Raw genomic sequence first — 14,380 nt, 5'->3', positions numbered from 1 at the left:
TGTTTTTGCATACTCTGACCTTGTCATTATTTAATAGCAGCCAAGTTTACTGATGTTTTTGATTCTGTCAAGGGGGAAAAAAAAAAGTCCTCTACTCAGAAGGGATGACCAGAAACAGAATCAGACATTTATTTTCTTGAAATTAAATAAATAAATGGAAACCTGCTCTTCTCAGCTCATTCTTAAAGCTGCTCCACGTCTGATCCCTGCCTAAAGGTTGAGCTGTGTAGGAAACTCATTTTTTCATAGTCTCTCAAAAATGATTTTGGTCTTCATCAAGTTTCTACTTGCTCTTTTTCTCAGAAGTTTTCAATTAAAGGGGACATATGCTATGTGTTTTCTTTAAAAAAGAAAAAGAAAAAGAAAAATGTCTAATTACACACTCCTTGGACAATAACATTTTGTTTTTGAAGAAGTCCCACTTACTGAAATTTTTACTCTCTGGATGTTTTTTTTTTTTTCTCTAAAGGTCAGGGGAACCTGTGAAGTCCCTCTATGAGTCTGAATTGATCATGGATATTAAAATAGCCAGTAGTATTATTCTGGACTCACCAGAATTAAGTGTTCTATTTGTACATTTAACACTATGATTCTTTCTCATATGAACTGTAAGGAAATTTCCCGGAGGGCCTGGTCTTACTTGTCGGATGTGGAGTGGAGTTTCCATTTCTGGGTGGAAGGTACTGTTTTGTAACTGCGGCGCACTCACAAGATCCAAACACATTCTGGGGGAGCATCTCTTTGGGCAACAGCTGTTTAGTCCATACCCTTCGATTCATGGCTCAGTCCTGTGGTTAATTAAGAGGAGGACGGTGCTGTTGATTTGGTTTTCATATCCATACTTAAAAACTGCACTGAAAGGGAGATGAGAAATTTAAATACGTTCCTGTTGCTTAATAAAGGATTGGTAAAAATGCAACCCCCTTATAAAATCAGATACCAAGGTCAGCTGGCTGACCTGCCAAATACATTAGGCTTGTTAATTATCTTGAAAATGGCTGCTGTTTCCATGTAAATGAGGGTGTTTTTTTCCTGTGGGCTGGGCTGTGGTACTTATCTACTATAAGAAACATGTATAAACATGTCTTTATCTTTAACTTCAGTATTAAACTATGCAGAGTTTGGGGGAAGAGGAAAAACATCTGGTCCAATTGCTCTGAACTCTGGCTGCCTATGGGCCCATAATAACATGAACCGCAGTTAAGAATAAACCTGGTGTTTAATCTTCTTTTTATTGTTTCATTTCTGCCTTAAAATTTCAAGTACAAGTTTTTTATTAAGTGAATAATGATCCATGTTAGTACGTGTGGAACACATGTCTATCGGTGTACTTTCTGAATAAAGTCAGAAGTCTCACTTGATTTTAGTTCCGTAACGCTTTAATGTTTAATTCTATTGTGTGTTTCTCTCCCTCTCCCCTGACCCTCCCAAACCACCAAATCCGGATCGCAGACTGAGTGTATCTGCCCATGAGCAAAGGAAGCCCGAAGGAGCCCAGGGCCTGGCTGGACGGAGTTGTCATGTGTCTGCCTGTCTACACTTGCTGTGCAGAACATCCGCTCACCTGTACAGCAGGCACAGACAGGCAGTCACATGACAACCCAGCCTGAATGACAACCAGCCCCTGAGAGAGAGCAGCCCTCCCACCATAGCATCTACACCGAGAGCTACAACCACAATGAGGGGCACGGGGTGGGGGGTGGGGGCGTTGGGGTTGTCGTCTGTTGGTGTAAATCTTAACTTGTCTGTATTATTATTATTTTATTATTATTATTCTCATTTTATTTGGATTCAAATATTGAAACTCACCCAAAGTAAAGTGAGTGGTGCCTATGAAATACAATAAAGCCCATTTCTGAAAACGTTCCTGTGCTTTCTATAGTTCTCTTTTCCTAACTGTTGTCAGTAAGTGACTGCTCTGGGCATTCATTGTACACAACTTCGCATGACCCCGTAATCGATACCACAACAGAAGAGAACTTCAGGGCTGATGCTTGACAAAGAATAAACGATTCGAATAATTTCACTCCAAAAGCGAAGTTTAGTTTTCTATAGCATGGCTATTTAAGAAATAATAGCCCAGGGAATGATTACATATCTTGAGTTAAACGCAGCCAGTCTGCACCTGGGGAAAACACTATAAAAATAATATTTGTTTCCAACTAAATTTCAAATGCATTAAAACAGTGGCTTCTCTTTTTTTATATCTGTAAAGTTAAAACTGAAGCTCCGCTATCTCCGAGTGTCATGATATGCATAGAGGTATTACTGTGTCATTGTTTAAGTAAGAAGGGACAGACAACTACAGTTCCGAGGGTGGAATTCATGGGGCTGGTGCATTCACACAGAACCCATGTTCCTATTCACCGTAAACTTCCAGACTCATGAGATGTTCCGGTAATTCCGTTATGGTTAAAAAAAAAAAAAAAGAAAAGAAAAAAGAAAAAGCAAGCAAGGGCATGGGTTAATGGATACGCAATGCATACTTTGCCCTATCTTTTGAGGAAATGTCAAAAATTCAGTTAACGCCCCATGAACTGGAGCAAAATGATCAGGGTAAACAGCGGGGAGATGAGGAAAATTAGAAATGTGTTCTGACTGGGTTCACTAAAATGCTTTCAATCCTGTATTTAACATTAATTTTCATCTTTCATAGAAAGATTCTGGCCAAACTTTAAAAAATATTGTACAAGGCTACTCCCAGCATTTTGGTTTTTAATCTCATTAAATATTTTAAGCATATATTTTGGGCAAAAGCAGACTCTTTTTATTCAGATACTTCATTTTTAAAAAGGAAGATTTAGTCATAATGCTAAAAACCCACAAGGTTCAAAATTTCTACAATTTCACAATATTTTACCAAACCTGACACTATAATTTCTTCCCCCCCCCCCCAAAAAAAAAGAGATCAGGCAAAAATTATAAAATATATAATTAACACTAAATTCTTGTATTTAACAATCTGGCCTAAGGAAATATGTCATCTGCTAGAATATGCTTCGGCAAAACACGTTGTGCAAAGAAGGCTTTTTTCCTTTACAGAAAAACCCAAGGACCAGAACATAAAGTACTCACCACTAGTTCACAAAATGTAAAAAATAAACAGGAAAGCAGTATCAAAATGGCTCAGCATATTTACATAGTACCAGCCAACTCTAAATGCCTTCTATAACCTGTAGCAGACAGACGTCCACGTGGATCATTCTACTGGACCCTGCAGAGAGGCCCCCGGGTGTGCCTGGGTTCTCTCCAGAACACACGTCGCTGGGTCAGAACATAAAGGAGATTCCATTCACCCGGACTCCAGAGGGGACATAAGGAGGTTGGTGCAGTCCCCTGTGAGCCTCCCAGGATAACACTTCAAATAATTTTCCCTTCAAACATGCAGGTAACATCTTGGTTTTACATTTTTTCACTCAGCCTTCAAAAAAAAAAAAAAAAAAAAACATGCTTGAAAGAATATTATTTATGTTTAAGTTCATTAAATGATGCACATTTGAAAATGTGACTTTTCTGGGAAAGGGTCATATAAAAAGTAATACTGTCCTTCCAGTACAAACTTCTCAGCAGGACAAAGAACACAGAGGGGAAAGGGTCTGAGTCTATAAGTATTTTTAATAAATTTGAAATAGCATTTGCCATGATGGTTTGTTGAACCATACTATACATATCTTTTTTTTTTTAATTATAAATCTTTGGATCGTGCCAGAATGTGGAAATGTTTATATGAAATGATCCTACATTAAAAACTCTAACATAAAACAGCTTATGGATGTGAAAACAACATACACATAAAACTATGATCATGAAGAATTTCAAGTAATGTAAATGTTTTAAAGTTCAATATGTGTTAAGATTTTTTTTGTTGTTTAAAAATATAAATATCAAAGTTTTGGCTAACTTGAACAGTTCAGCAAGGATGGTGCATTCACAGGGTTAAACTCGCCCTCCGCAAAACAGGGGGGCATGCAGACCCCGACAGGAAACAGGCTGAAGCTTGATCCTCTGAGTAAAAATGGAAAAAGATGGAGATTTCTATAACTCCTCGGCCTCGCAGCTTTGGCCATCCAGGGATATAGCTGTCACTTGGTTTCCTCTTACCAAAGTTACATTTGTCATCTGTTACAGCTACATAGTAAAAACAATGCTAAGTAAATATCCCTATAAGGGAATTATATAATCTCCTTACCAAGCTATGCAAACACTTCGACCCACAAAAATGAGGTCTGTAGTTTTTTTTAAGAGTCCAAAGAATGTCCTCATTTCAATGCAGATGTTGGACTTTCTTCAACACTGTAAGGTTAGTGCATTTCCACTGGAAACACGTCTGTTGAATTACCCTACTTTCCTAGGAGCGCTCCATTATGATTTCAATCTTCATGTTGGACTATAGAAATAGAATAAATATTGGCTGTGCGCTATTATTATTCACAAACCAGTAGTTCCCTTTCTTCAGAGGTTTTAACTCTCATTTACACATTTCTCACTGATATTTAAAAAAAAAATAAGGCTCTTTTCTCCTTGAATCAGATTTCCTCTTCTTCTAAAATTCATATTTTATATATATTTTTAAAAAGCCATCACTTTTTTTCTAAATCTGATTTTAAAGTATCAGTGGAAATCCTTTTGATGTGACAGTTTCCATTTTATTCCCGTATCTTACCCTTCCCTAAACTCCTTCCCAGAAGTGTGCAAATATATGTACAATGGATGAAAATAACATGATCCCATTTATTTTCTGCTGAAATAATCAACAATCCAGGAAGTTCATAGTCAGAGGAGAAAAAAAATCCATTAACCTTCAATGATGAAAATTAAGAGATGTTTAAGACAACCCACTTCTCGCAGTAATTTTACCCTATAATTCAATGATTTAGTAGTTGAAGCACTTGAGACAGCAGGACGTGATGAACGGTTATGCCCTTCTTCATTGATTTGCTCAATCACATGTTCACAATGGCTATTGCCGTAGCGCCCACCTTTCAGTGCCATGCCCAGTGAATAAGACAATGGCTCCCGGTCTCAAGAGGCTTACAGGTTAATGGGACCTTAAACACTCAGCCAACACTCCCCACGTGTGATGACTTGTCATGTCAATGTCACCATCTGAAACAACTCTCAAATCCATCATCTCTATCCATTTCCAACGACCCAGCCCAGCCCCAGCTACCATGATCTCTTGTGGGGACCACAACACCCCAGTCCACTTTCGTCCTCTCCCAACATACTCTCTACAAGGCAGCCGAAAGGATTGGTGAAACATTCCAATCTTATTCTGCGACTTGCCAGCTTCCACATTTCAAAGGCTTCTTGCCATCATTCTCAGGATCAAAATCCTTAATCCTTCCTGAATTCTTTTCTCTCTCTGTTCTGGTCACATTGGCCTTAATGCATTTTCTCAAATTCATCAAGCTCAATCTTGCCTCAAGGTGTCGACACAAGCCCTCTCTGACCACTCCCAACTGAACGTCCCCATGCTGTGATCCCCATCCCGGACACTCTTTAAGTCTAACCCATCATGGGATTTATTTTCTTCATAGTTTGCAACCTGCATCTGATAGGTTGTCCTATCGGTTGATGAGTTTTCTTTGTTGGGAAAAATCTTCATGAGCGCAGGTACCATGAGTTCCTTGGTAACCATTTGTCCTTAGTGACTACTAGTGTGTCTGGTATATAATACCTTCTCAGAAAATATTTGATGGGAAGGGCTCAGATGATGGAGAGCATACACCCACATTCAGCAGCTGGCTTAGTTCCTCACTTCCCTTGAGCCTTGATCGCCACCTCTATAATGGAGAATGTAAATAAAGGGCTAACTTAGCTCAATATGTGGTAAACGATAAACACTCAATGAGCATTCATCATTATGAGGATGATGAGAATCTCTGATTATCATTCAGATTGAATGCTGACCTGCACAAGTTTAAGCAGGTAGAATGAATGGCGGAGATACTATTTACAACTGTAGTCACTAACTAGGGAGCGTCTTGTTAACTGGAAGTCCATTTGGTATGGCTGAGTGTTTGACCAGTGTGGCTATGCAAAGGTGAACTCATAGGAAGAGCTGAGTGAATATGCAGAAGAGGGGAAAAGACCTCAAGTTTGGGGCACTCCCGATTGTGAGGGGAATGGGAAGAGGAAGAGAAACCAAGGCACTGTCCTTGGGCTGGGCCAGCACAGGCTAGAGCTGCCAGTGACACACCCAAGTGGTCCACTGGTCAGGAACTGTTATGCAGAGGGGCATCTAACACTCTGTTTGAGGTTGAACTGCTGCATTGCCTCCTAAAATCTTTAGTAAATATAAGTACTACAAATATCCGTATGCTATTATTTTGATAGGAATCAAAGGAGTGAAGCATCATCTGTTCCAGGCCCAGGGGCGTGTATGATGCACAACCTACATGTCCTGGCTCTGTCCTCATTTCCAAAGCCTTGGGGTACACACACCAGCCTAAAGCCCTGGGGAGGACGAGCCCAGCAGGAGGTCTGTGCAAGCCCCTGGAAATGCACTCAGGGCCACTTGTGTAGGGACTTTCAGAGTCTGGAGTACTAGAGCATGATCTAGAAAGATAGCTTAGTTTGGGCAAATCCCCTTGGTGATCAGTCATAGACTGTCGAACCCTGTGAAAGATGGTCGACTTCTTTTTTGTGTCGCAGAAAGAGCCCCGATCTTAGAGTAGTGGTAGAGGACAGCATACCGTCAAGCAGATTGGTTAATTATGTCTCTCACAGCCCACTGCATGATCAACCAGGCATCCCCAAACTACGGCCCCCTGAGGCCATTTATCCGGCCCCCCGCCACACTTCCAGAAGGGGCACCTCTTTCATTGCTGGTCAGTGAGAGGAGCACTGTATGTGGCAGCCCTCCAATGGTCTGAGGGACAGTGAACTGGCCCCCTGTGTAAAAAGTTTGGGGACCCCTGATTCAAGACTCTTTGACGATAACAGTGGAAATAACACTGCCTGGGACACTGGTGGAAGCCTTTCCATTAAGTTTATCTATCAGTAGCATTCCAAATCACATTATTTTAATGTAGAGTCATGGTTCAACGAGTACACTCCACAGATGCTTGAAGGTGTTTATGAATTCATCTAAAATCCAAGAACAGGGTGGATAGATCTATTCAGAATAAGAAAGAAAAATGCCAGGGGACTTGCTGTTACAGCCATGCCAACTGTAGCTGAAAACCATTACACGGGGTTATTATGCTCTTGCCTCTGCCAGCTTGGCTAGGAAATCACATAGCTGGATGTCATCATCTCTGCTTCTTGGCTGACGGGTGGGAGAAGCCATAGGCTGAAGGAGAGGCAGCATGGACAGTCTCTCTAAAAGAATGGGAGCCGAGTGTCCTCATACTGTTTGAACCTTGACATTCTCTGCTAAAAACCCCCGAGATCCCATGCATCCTATATGTCAGGATAGGAAACAAAAACTTAAAAATTAGAAGACACGACTCAGAGAACGGCATCACGGGGGGTAAGGCACCCTGTTACTTGTAACGGCAAAAACAAATGCATCAATCAGTGTGGCGCCTGAACATTTACTTAAGCACATACTCATATAGGATGTCTTAGGGTCCTATAAAATCCCACGGAGGTGATTTGGTTGGCAATGGTCCCCACTTGGTAAGGGACAAGACTAAGGCTCGGGGAAGACTGACTTGGTCCAACCCTGGCGGCCCGTCGCTGCAACCCCACATCCTCCAGCACCTCACCCTTGTCATCGCACGGAGCCTACACTCCATACGGCCTTTTGTTCAATTAATGTCATCCTGGAAAACAGTGCGAGCCGTTGTTCTTTAATCACGAATGTTTTTCACAAGGCATTTGTATTTATTACGAACCTGTCACGAGTTAAATAAAACCATATCTGTTCATATGATACAGTACGCTATTCATTCAACAGCCCATTTGATGGGAATGAAAACACACTGGTCTAATTACACAAGAAAGCGGGGGGAGGGGGGGTGGCAGAATGCAGAAAACAAGAGGCCAAGCCCCAGGAAAGTCTGAAGAGAGCGATCATTGAATAGATTAGTGACTCTATGAGTATCTTCATGATGTTCACTGTGTCACATCTGCTTGACTAGGAAAGAGAAATGGCCAAGTGACAGGATTTCCAAACTGTGGGCGCTCAGGTGAGTCCAGACAGACTTCATGGGAACAAAGTACAAGCACTCCACTTACAGCAAACTGACTCCGTTGAGTTTGAACTGAGACTTATTCGCACAGAGGAACATTCTAAATTTCTTTACATGATTTTGAGAATCATTTAATACATTAACTTCAACATACAAACTACTTTCTGGAGCAATCCTACTGAATGCAAAGAAATTGAACCTTACAAGACCAAAACAACCCATAGGCCATGAGGTTGGCTACCCTTTTTCCTTTTCTTTGTTTAAACAAATGTGCCCCACGATGGTTCAACAAGTAAGGCAAATGCCATGAATATGAAAGCTGCAGCTTGCAATATACCACATCCAGAGCCCAAAGAAGGCGAAGGCGATAAGAGTGGCTGTCATCCCAATTAAACAATCAGGCCACGTTTGCCCGCAGAAGCGAGTTTGATCTGTATGTTGTTGAACTCGGGCAGCAAGACCTTTATGAAGCCCACACGTTATTTAAAGCCTTGCTGTTAAAGGATGGGTGTTCAGGGTGCAAGTTCAAGAGGCCAGAGATAAATCCCTGCCTTGGGGTCCCCCCCTCCTGACGTTTCTTCTTGACCTCCTTTCCCCACGCCCTCCTTCCAGCCTCAGCTCCCAGCGGACACTAACCACTATTTGTTGAGCACTAGCAATGAGTAAGGGACAGGGCTGTCCCCCACCTTTGGCCCGGAGAGCAGGCTCATGGGTGGCCAGCAGTGGTAGGGAGCTTGGGTAAGAGAAGCAACAGGGCGGGGACCACCTGTGGGTGTGGCCAGGGAGGTGGGAATGAATGACGGGCCAATGGGAAGAGGCTCTGTCTCACTGACACATACCATGTGAGGTCTGGTCATTTGGTCATTCGTGAGTCAGGCACTGAGATTCTGAAAACTTCCTATTTCTCAAGCAGAGTTTTTAATGGGTGGCGGTGTAACTGTAGGCAGCCCTTCAATCTGTTCCCCTGACCTTGAGCGCTCCTCTCATGCCACCCAGGACTTGCTGCCACCTTGTCCTGCCTTGGCCACTACCACAGTCTCCCGGCTGGTATTCCTTCCTCTCTTCTCACCACCCCACTCCTTCCACAGACAACTCCATCCCACATATCACGCCCCACCCCAGCCCACCCAGCAGCCAGAGCCATCTTCCTGAAGCGCACATCCCGGCAGGTCGCATCCTGTTGGAACACTCCAGTGGTTTCCAGTTATCCCGGGGATAAACTGAAGTCCCTGGGTGGGGCCTGCTGCGGCCCCGCCTGCCGGCCCTTCTGACTTGATTTCCCGTGTGTCTCCCTCACCGCTCCTCCACTCCAGCACGGGCTTCCTGCCCGCCACCATCCAGGGAGTTCCACACGTTGTTCCCTCTGCCTGGAATGTTCTTCAGCAGGCTCCTCCATACAGCTCATCACTCCAGTTGCTGCGCCGGTGCTTGCTCCCAACACCCAACCGAAAGGTCCCTGCCCATCACTTTCCAACACATTGCCTGGTTTTATCTTCAGCAGAGTACTCAGCATCTGATGTAATATTATCGGTCTACTTGTTCATCCCACTGAGCAGCGAAGTTGTCTGTCGCTTTCTCTTTCTTGACATGATCTAAACCAGGGGTAGTCAACCTTTTTATACCTACCATCCACTTTTGTATCTGTTAGTAGTAAAATTTTCTAACCACTCACCGGTTCCACGGTAATAGTGATTTATAAAGTAGGGAAGTAACTTTACTTTATAAAATTTATAAAGCAGAGTTACAGCAAGTTAAAGCATATAATAATAATTACTTATCAAGTATTTTGTCAGATTTTCGCTAAGTTTGGCAGAATAAATCTTTATAAAACAACTTACTATAGTTAAATCTCTTGTTATTTATACTTTGGTTGCTCCACTACCGCCCACCATGAAAGCTGGAACACCCACTAGTGGGCGGTAGGGACCAGGTTGACTATAAACTGAGAAAACAACTCTTTCCTAACCTTTCCTCATCTAAACCAATGCAATTTCAAGGGTCGTTGCTCCCCTCTCCCATGCTCAACCAGCCTCCCTGCACATACACCTTTAAGAAAACATTCTCCAGCGCTCAGTGAACATGATAACTGCACGCGTGTCTTCCGTGTTTTTTTTTTAATTTTTTTAATTTATTTATTCATTTTTAGAGAGAAGAGACAGAGAGAAAGAAGGGGGGAGGAGCTGGAAGCATCAACTCCCATATGTGCCTTGACCAGGCAAGCCCAGGGTTTCGAACCGGCGACCTCAGCATTTCCAGGTCGACGTTTTATCCACTGCGCCACCACAGGTCAGGCTCTTCCGTGTTTTAACTAGGTGCTCATGACGAGCTTTGGCAGCAGAGACCGTGTGGAAAGTTATCCTGAGTTTCTAGTATAGAGGAGGGCGTGACTGGGGCCCACAAGCTCACCAAGCTCTCGGGCTTCTTTCCTCTCTACGGAAGGCATCACGGGCCCCCAGTGGGCTAACTTCGGTACCCACAACCAGGCAAGAGAACCCTAATGCCATTCTCCAGCAGTGACCACCCTACGTCTTCAGATACGAACACCCAGGGAGAGGTCAATGCCGAGAGCCTGAAGCATATCTTAGCAAACCCTCTGCCGGCTGCGGTTGCCTGGGACAAATCCGGCATTGCTGGGATTCCTGCCTATGTTTGTGGTTGAGGACTTAAGCTCTGGAGGCAGGCAGCCCGGGTTCAAATTTCTACTTTGGCTCCAACTACCTATGTGACCTTGGGAAGTCAGCTACCTCACCAACACCAAGTGTTCTGCAATAAGGGAAACTGAGTCCTAGAGACACGACTTTTCAAAAGGTGGAGGGTTGTTATTGTTTGTTTTACTCATCTGAAAGATGGGGTTGCACCTATTCTTAGGATTGTGTGGTGGATTGATTGAGTTAACACTCCACGATCACTATTAGGATTCCTCAGCCAAATCTTTTGTTTTCCCTAGACAAACTGAGGAAGGACCCAAGACCAATATGTATGTAAATATTCAAAAGTGACCATCTAAGCCCTTAGAAACAAAATGTATCTAGGAGAAGATCTCTTAGGGCAACTGAGCCCAAGGAAGATAACCCATTTACCCATTTTATAACCAGGGAGGCATCGATCGCCAGCTCCTGAAGCTCGGCTTCTTCTTTTTTTTACTTTTGTTCAATTCACTGCGGTGATACCGGTTAATAAAATTATGTAGGTTTCAAGCATACAATTCTATAACACATCATCCGTATACCGTACTGGGAGTTCACCACCCCAAGCCACGTCTCCTGTCACCATGTCATCCCCACTGTACCCTCGTCTACATCCCCTCACCCCACTCTACCTCTGGTGAGCACCATATCATTGTCTGTATCTATGAGTTGGGTTTTTTGGGGGTTTTTTTTTTTTTGCTTAATCCTTTTCCCATTTTCACCCCTCCCCCAAAACCCTCCCCACTGAAAGCTGTCGGTTTGTTCTCTGTGCTTTTGTTTTTTGGCAGCAGGTAAAACAGGATTTATTGGCCGTGCAAGAATTCACTCAGAAGAGACTGAGCAGGGAAAGAAAAGGGGACCTTGGAGACAGGTTCAGGGGGTTATCACAGGGGAGATGCAGCTGCCCACTGTTCCCCTAATTGCAAGTCTCTGGGGTTCCTTAGAGCCTAGGACAAAGAGAGAGGCAAGAAAACCGTGCTGGGGTGGGGGGAGAGGGGAGAAAAGGAGGAGAGAGGGGAGGGCGTGGGTGCAACCCGGGAGGAAGAGCGCCGGCCCTCTGTGCTCTTTAAACCACAAATGACAGGGCCATCCAAGCAGCCAGCACAAGGAAGTGACCACTGCTGGTCCTCAGACTCTCCCAATAACCAAGTCCACCTTTGACTGAAGTCAGTAAAATATATGACGTAAAAGCTGAAAGTAAAGCTTTTGAGCAGAAGTTTTCTTTGGCCCTTTCTATAAGATCTGATTTCCCTTACTGCAGAAAATTCCATGGAAATCACCTGATCATCCAATATTTATTCAGCACATCATGGTACAACAAGCCCTTAGGAAACAGAAAACTATATAAGACATAAAAATTTTCCTCCAGCAATTGACAAAAGTTCCCTTGTAGTGTTTTTAAAACAAACAAAGCCAAGACTGGAAGGACTAATAACTCTGAAAGGTATGCTCTTTATAGCCAAAAATGTATGAGACACTCTCACCTGCAGATAGTTTTGCTATCAAGGACTAGTTTTCTTATCTAATGTTTGCAGGCTGCATTTTAAGCAGCAACAACTTCTCGGGTCAGGCCAGAGCTATTAAAATTTCCAAAACATAGTTTAATTCCCATCCATGCCCTCCCAAATTTAGCAGTGAGAGTGTGCCACTGTACAGCTTCTTAATGTCTCTGCAAGAATGAGATGATATTTTTGTGCTTTCATAGCTATCAGATTTAAATGAGTAGTAAGTCACAGGACCCAAATTATTAACATCCCACATGAACCTGAACACCATCATTATCATAACTCATGCTCTTACATTGCTATCAAATTCTCAAAGAATGAAATTCATATGAACAATTATCAGGGACTTGAAGATACATGATTTGGACATTTTCAAAAGCCTGACTTTGAGACTGATGTCCCAGCCACAGTTCCAAAATGTTCCGACTCTGCATCAGTGACATTAATTTCGCTGTGATAACGCTCTGTTGCCTTGAGTCTTTTCAACATTTTTACAAAGAAGGGGTTTCCAGCTACTGACGCCTAACACTGTTTCTTCAGGTGAACAAACATGACTACACCAAAGAAGGATGATAAATTTTGAGGGCAATATTATAAAATTAAAAATCTATGGGGAAAAAAACACACACACACACACACACACACACACAAAACAGTGCTTCTTCAAATACATATCCCAAACTAGATCCTCCTGAAGGAGAACCATGGGGGTCTCAAGACCAAATATCACGATACCATCAATGAACCTGAAACAAGAGAACTCTGTCGCTGCCGTGGCTTACCTCATCGTCTTTATACCAGGACAAGCTTTCAGCGGTAAGGACGAACCAGTATCCCTTGGAGCCCCCTTTCATGATGCCGATGTTGCTGATGGTCAACCACCCCTTGCGAATCACCTGCAAGAGAGCACAGGCCAGCAGATATGCTTTAGTCCAGCAGGAGCCCACAGGTCTGTCACTGAGTGCAGTCAAAAACAAGACACAAGTTGCAGTAAGAACAGCATTGTTCACCCAAAGTTCAACTTCTGTGACTCTGTTCCAGATCATTTACCTTCCGAAAGCACTGAGAACCAGAGGGAAATCTCTCCCATCAAATGAACAAAATCAAAATTGCGGACTTATACAGATGGCGGAAGTGGATGGAATGGCTGAAGGAGACAGGACGGAAGTGCCCTGTGCCAGGCTCACCAATGGCGCAGCTGCTACAATGAAAACATTTTAGCTGGTTGGATGAAGAGCCATAGACTCTCCGGGCCCTCCACCTCTGCTCCCATTCCAGCCCAGTTGCCCATTTGTTTGCCTGGTTGGGTCTCATCAGGATTTCCACCAGGAATTGGCCACCAAATGGTGAAAAGAAAAAACTCAAGCCAACAAAATAAATAGTTCCTTGTTAACAGCTCTGAGTAAGGCAGAATGAGGGAGAGAGCTGAAACGATGTTAAAATTAAAGGTCTGGAGTTTTTTAACAGTCTAGATCAGGGGTCCCCAAACTTTTTACACAGGGGGCCAGTTCACTGTCCCTCAGACTGTTGGAGGGCCAGACTATAAAAAAACAACAACTATGAACAAATCCCTAAGCAGACTGCACATATCTTATTTTAAAATAAAAAAACAAAATGGGAACAAATACAATATTTAAAATAAAGAACAAGTAAATTTAAATCAACAAACTGACCAGTATTTCAATGGGAACTATGGGCCTGCTTTTGGCTAATGAGATGGTCAATGTGCTCCTCTCACTGACCACCAATGAAGAGGTGCCCCTTCCGGAAGTGCGGCGGGGGCCGGATAAATGGCCTCAGGGGGCTGCATGCAGCCCGCAGGCCGTAGTTTGGGGACCCCTGGTTTAGATGCATCTATCTCCTTCTGGTTGTTACTTGCCACACTAAAGAATATGTAGCGTCTTCACAAGTATCTTTAAACGGCTTCTAAACTTTAAAACATTAACAACTTGGATTTGATAGAAACTATTTATAAATGTCATTTAAGTAAAAATCATTTTCTTTCCCCTCACAGTTGTGAAGTTAGATTTCATCTTTCCATATGGCA

The 14,380-nt window shown here is 43.0% G+C and overlaps 1 protein-coding gene across 4 annotated transcripts in view; it reads right to left on the bottom strand.

Moving 5' to 3' along the window:
• The window catches only part of DNM3 (dynamin 3), a 457,675-nt gene that overhangs the window by 223,947 nt on the left and 219,348 nt on the right, over positions 1–14,380 (bottom strand). For all 4 annotated transcript variants that reach the window (XM_066371511.1, XM_066371509.1, XM_066371510.1 and 1 more), the window contains one exon: positions 13,116–13,229. In XM_066371511.1, coding sequence (XP_066227608.1) covers positions 13,116–13,229 — 114 coding nt within the window. The remainder of the gene's footprint in view (positions 1–13,115; positions 13,230–14,380) is intronic.

This window comes from Saccopteryx leptura, chromosome 2 (assembly GCF_036850995.1).
Source record: "Saccopteryx leptura isolate mSacLep1 chromosome 2, mSacLep1_pri_phased_curated, whole genome shotgun sequence".
In the NCBI taxonomy this organism is placed as follows: domain Eukaryota; kingdom Metazoa; phylum Chordata; class Mammalia; order Chiroptera; family Emballonuridae; genus Saccopteryx; species Saccopteryx leptura.
Note: the sequence above shows the minus strand (reverse complement) of the source record. Positions and strands in the feature narration are given on the sequence as shown.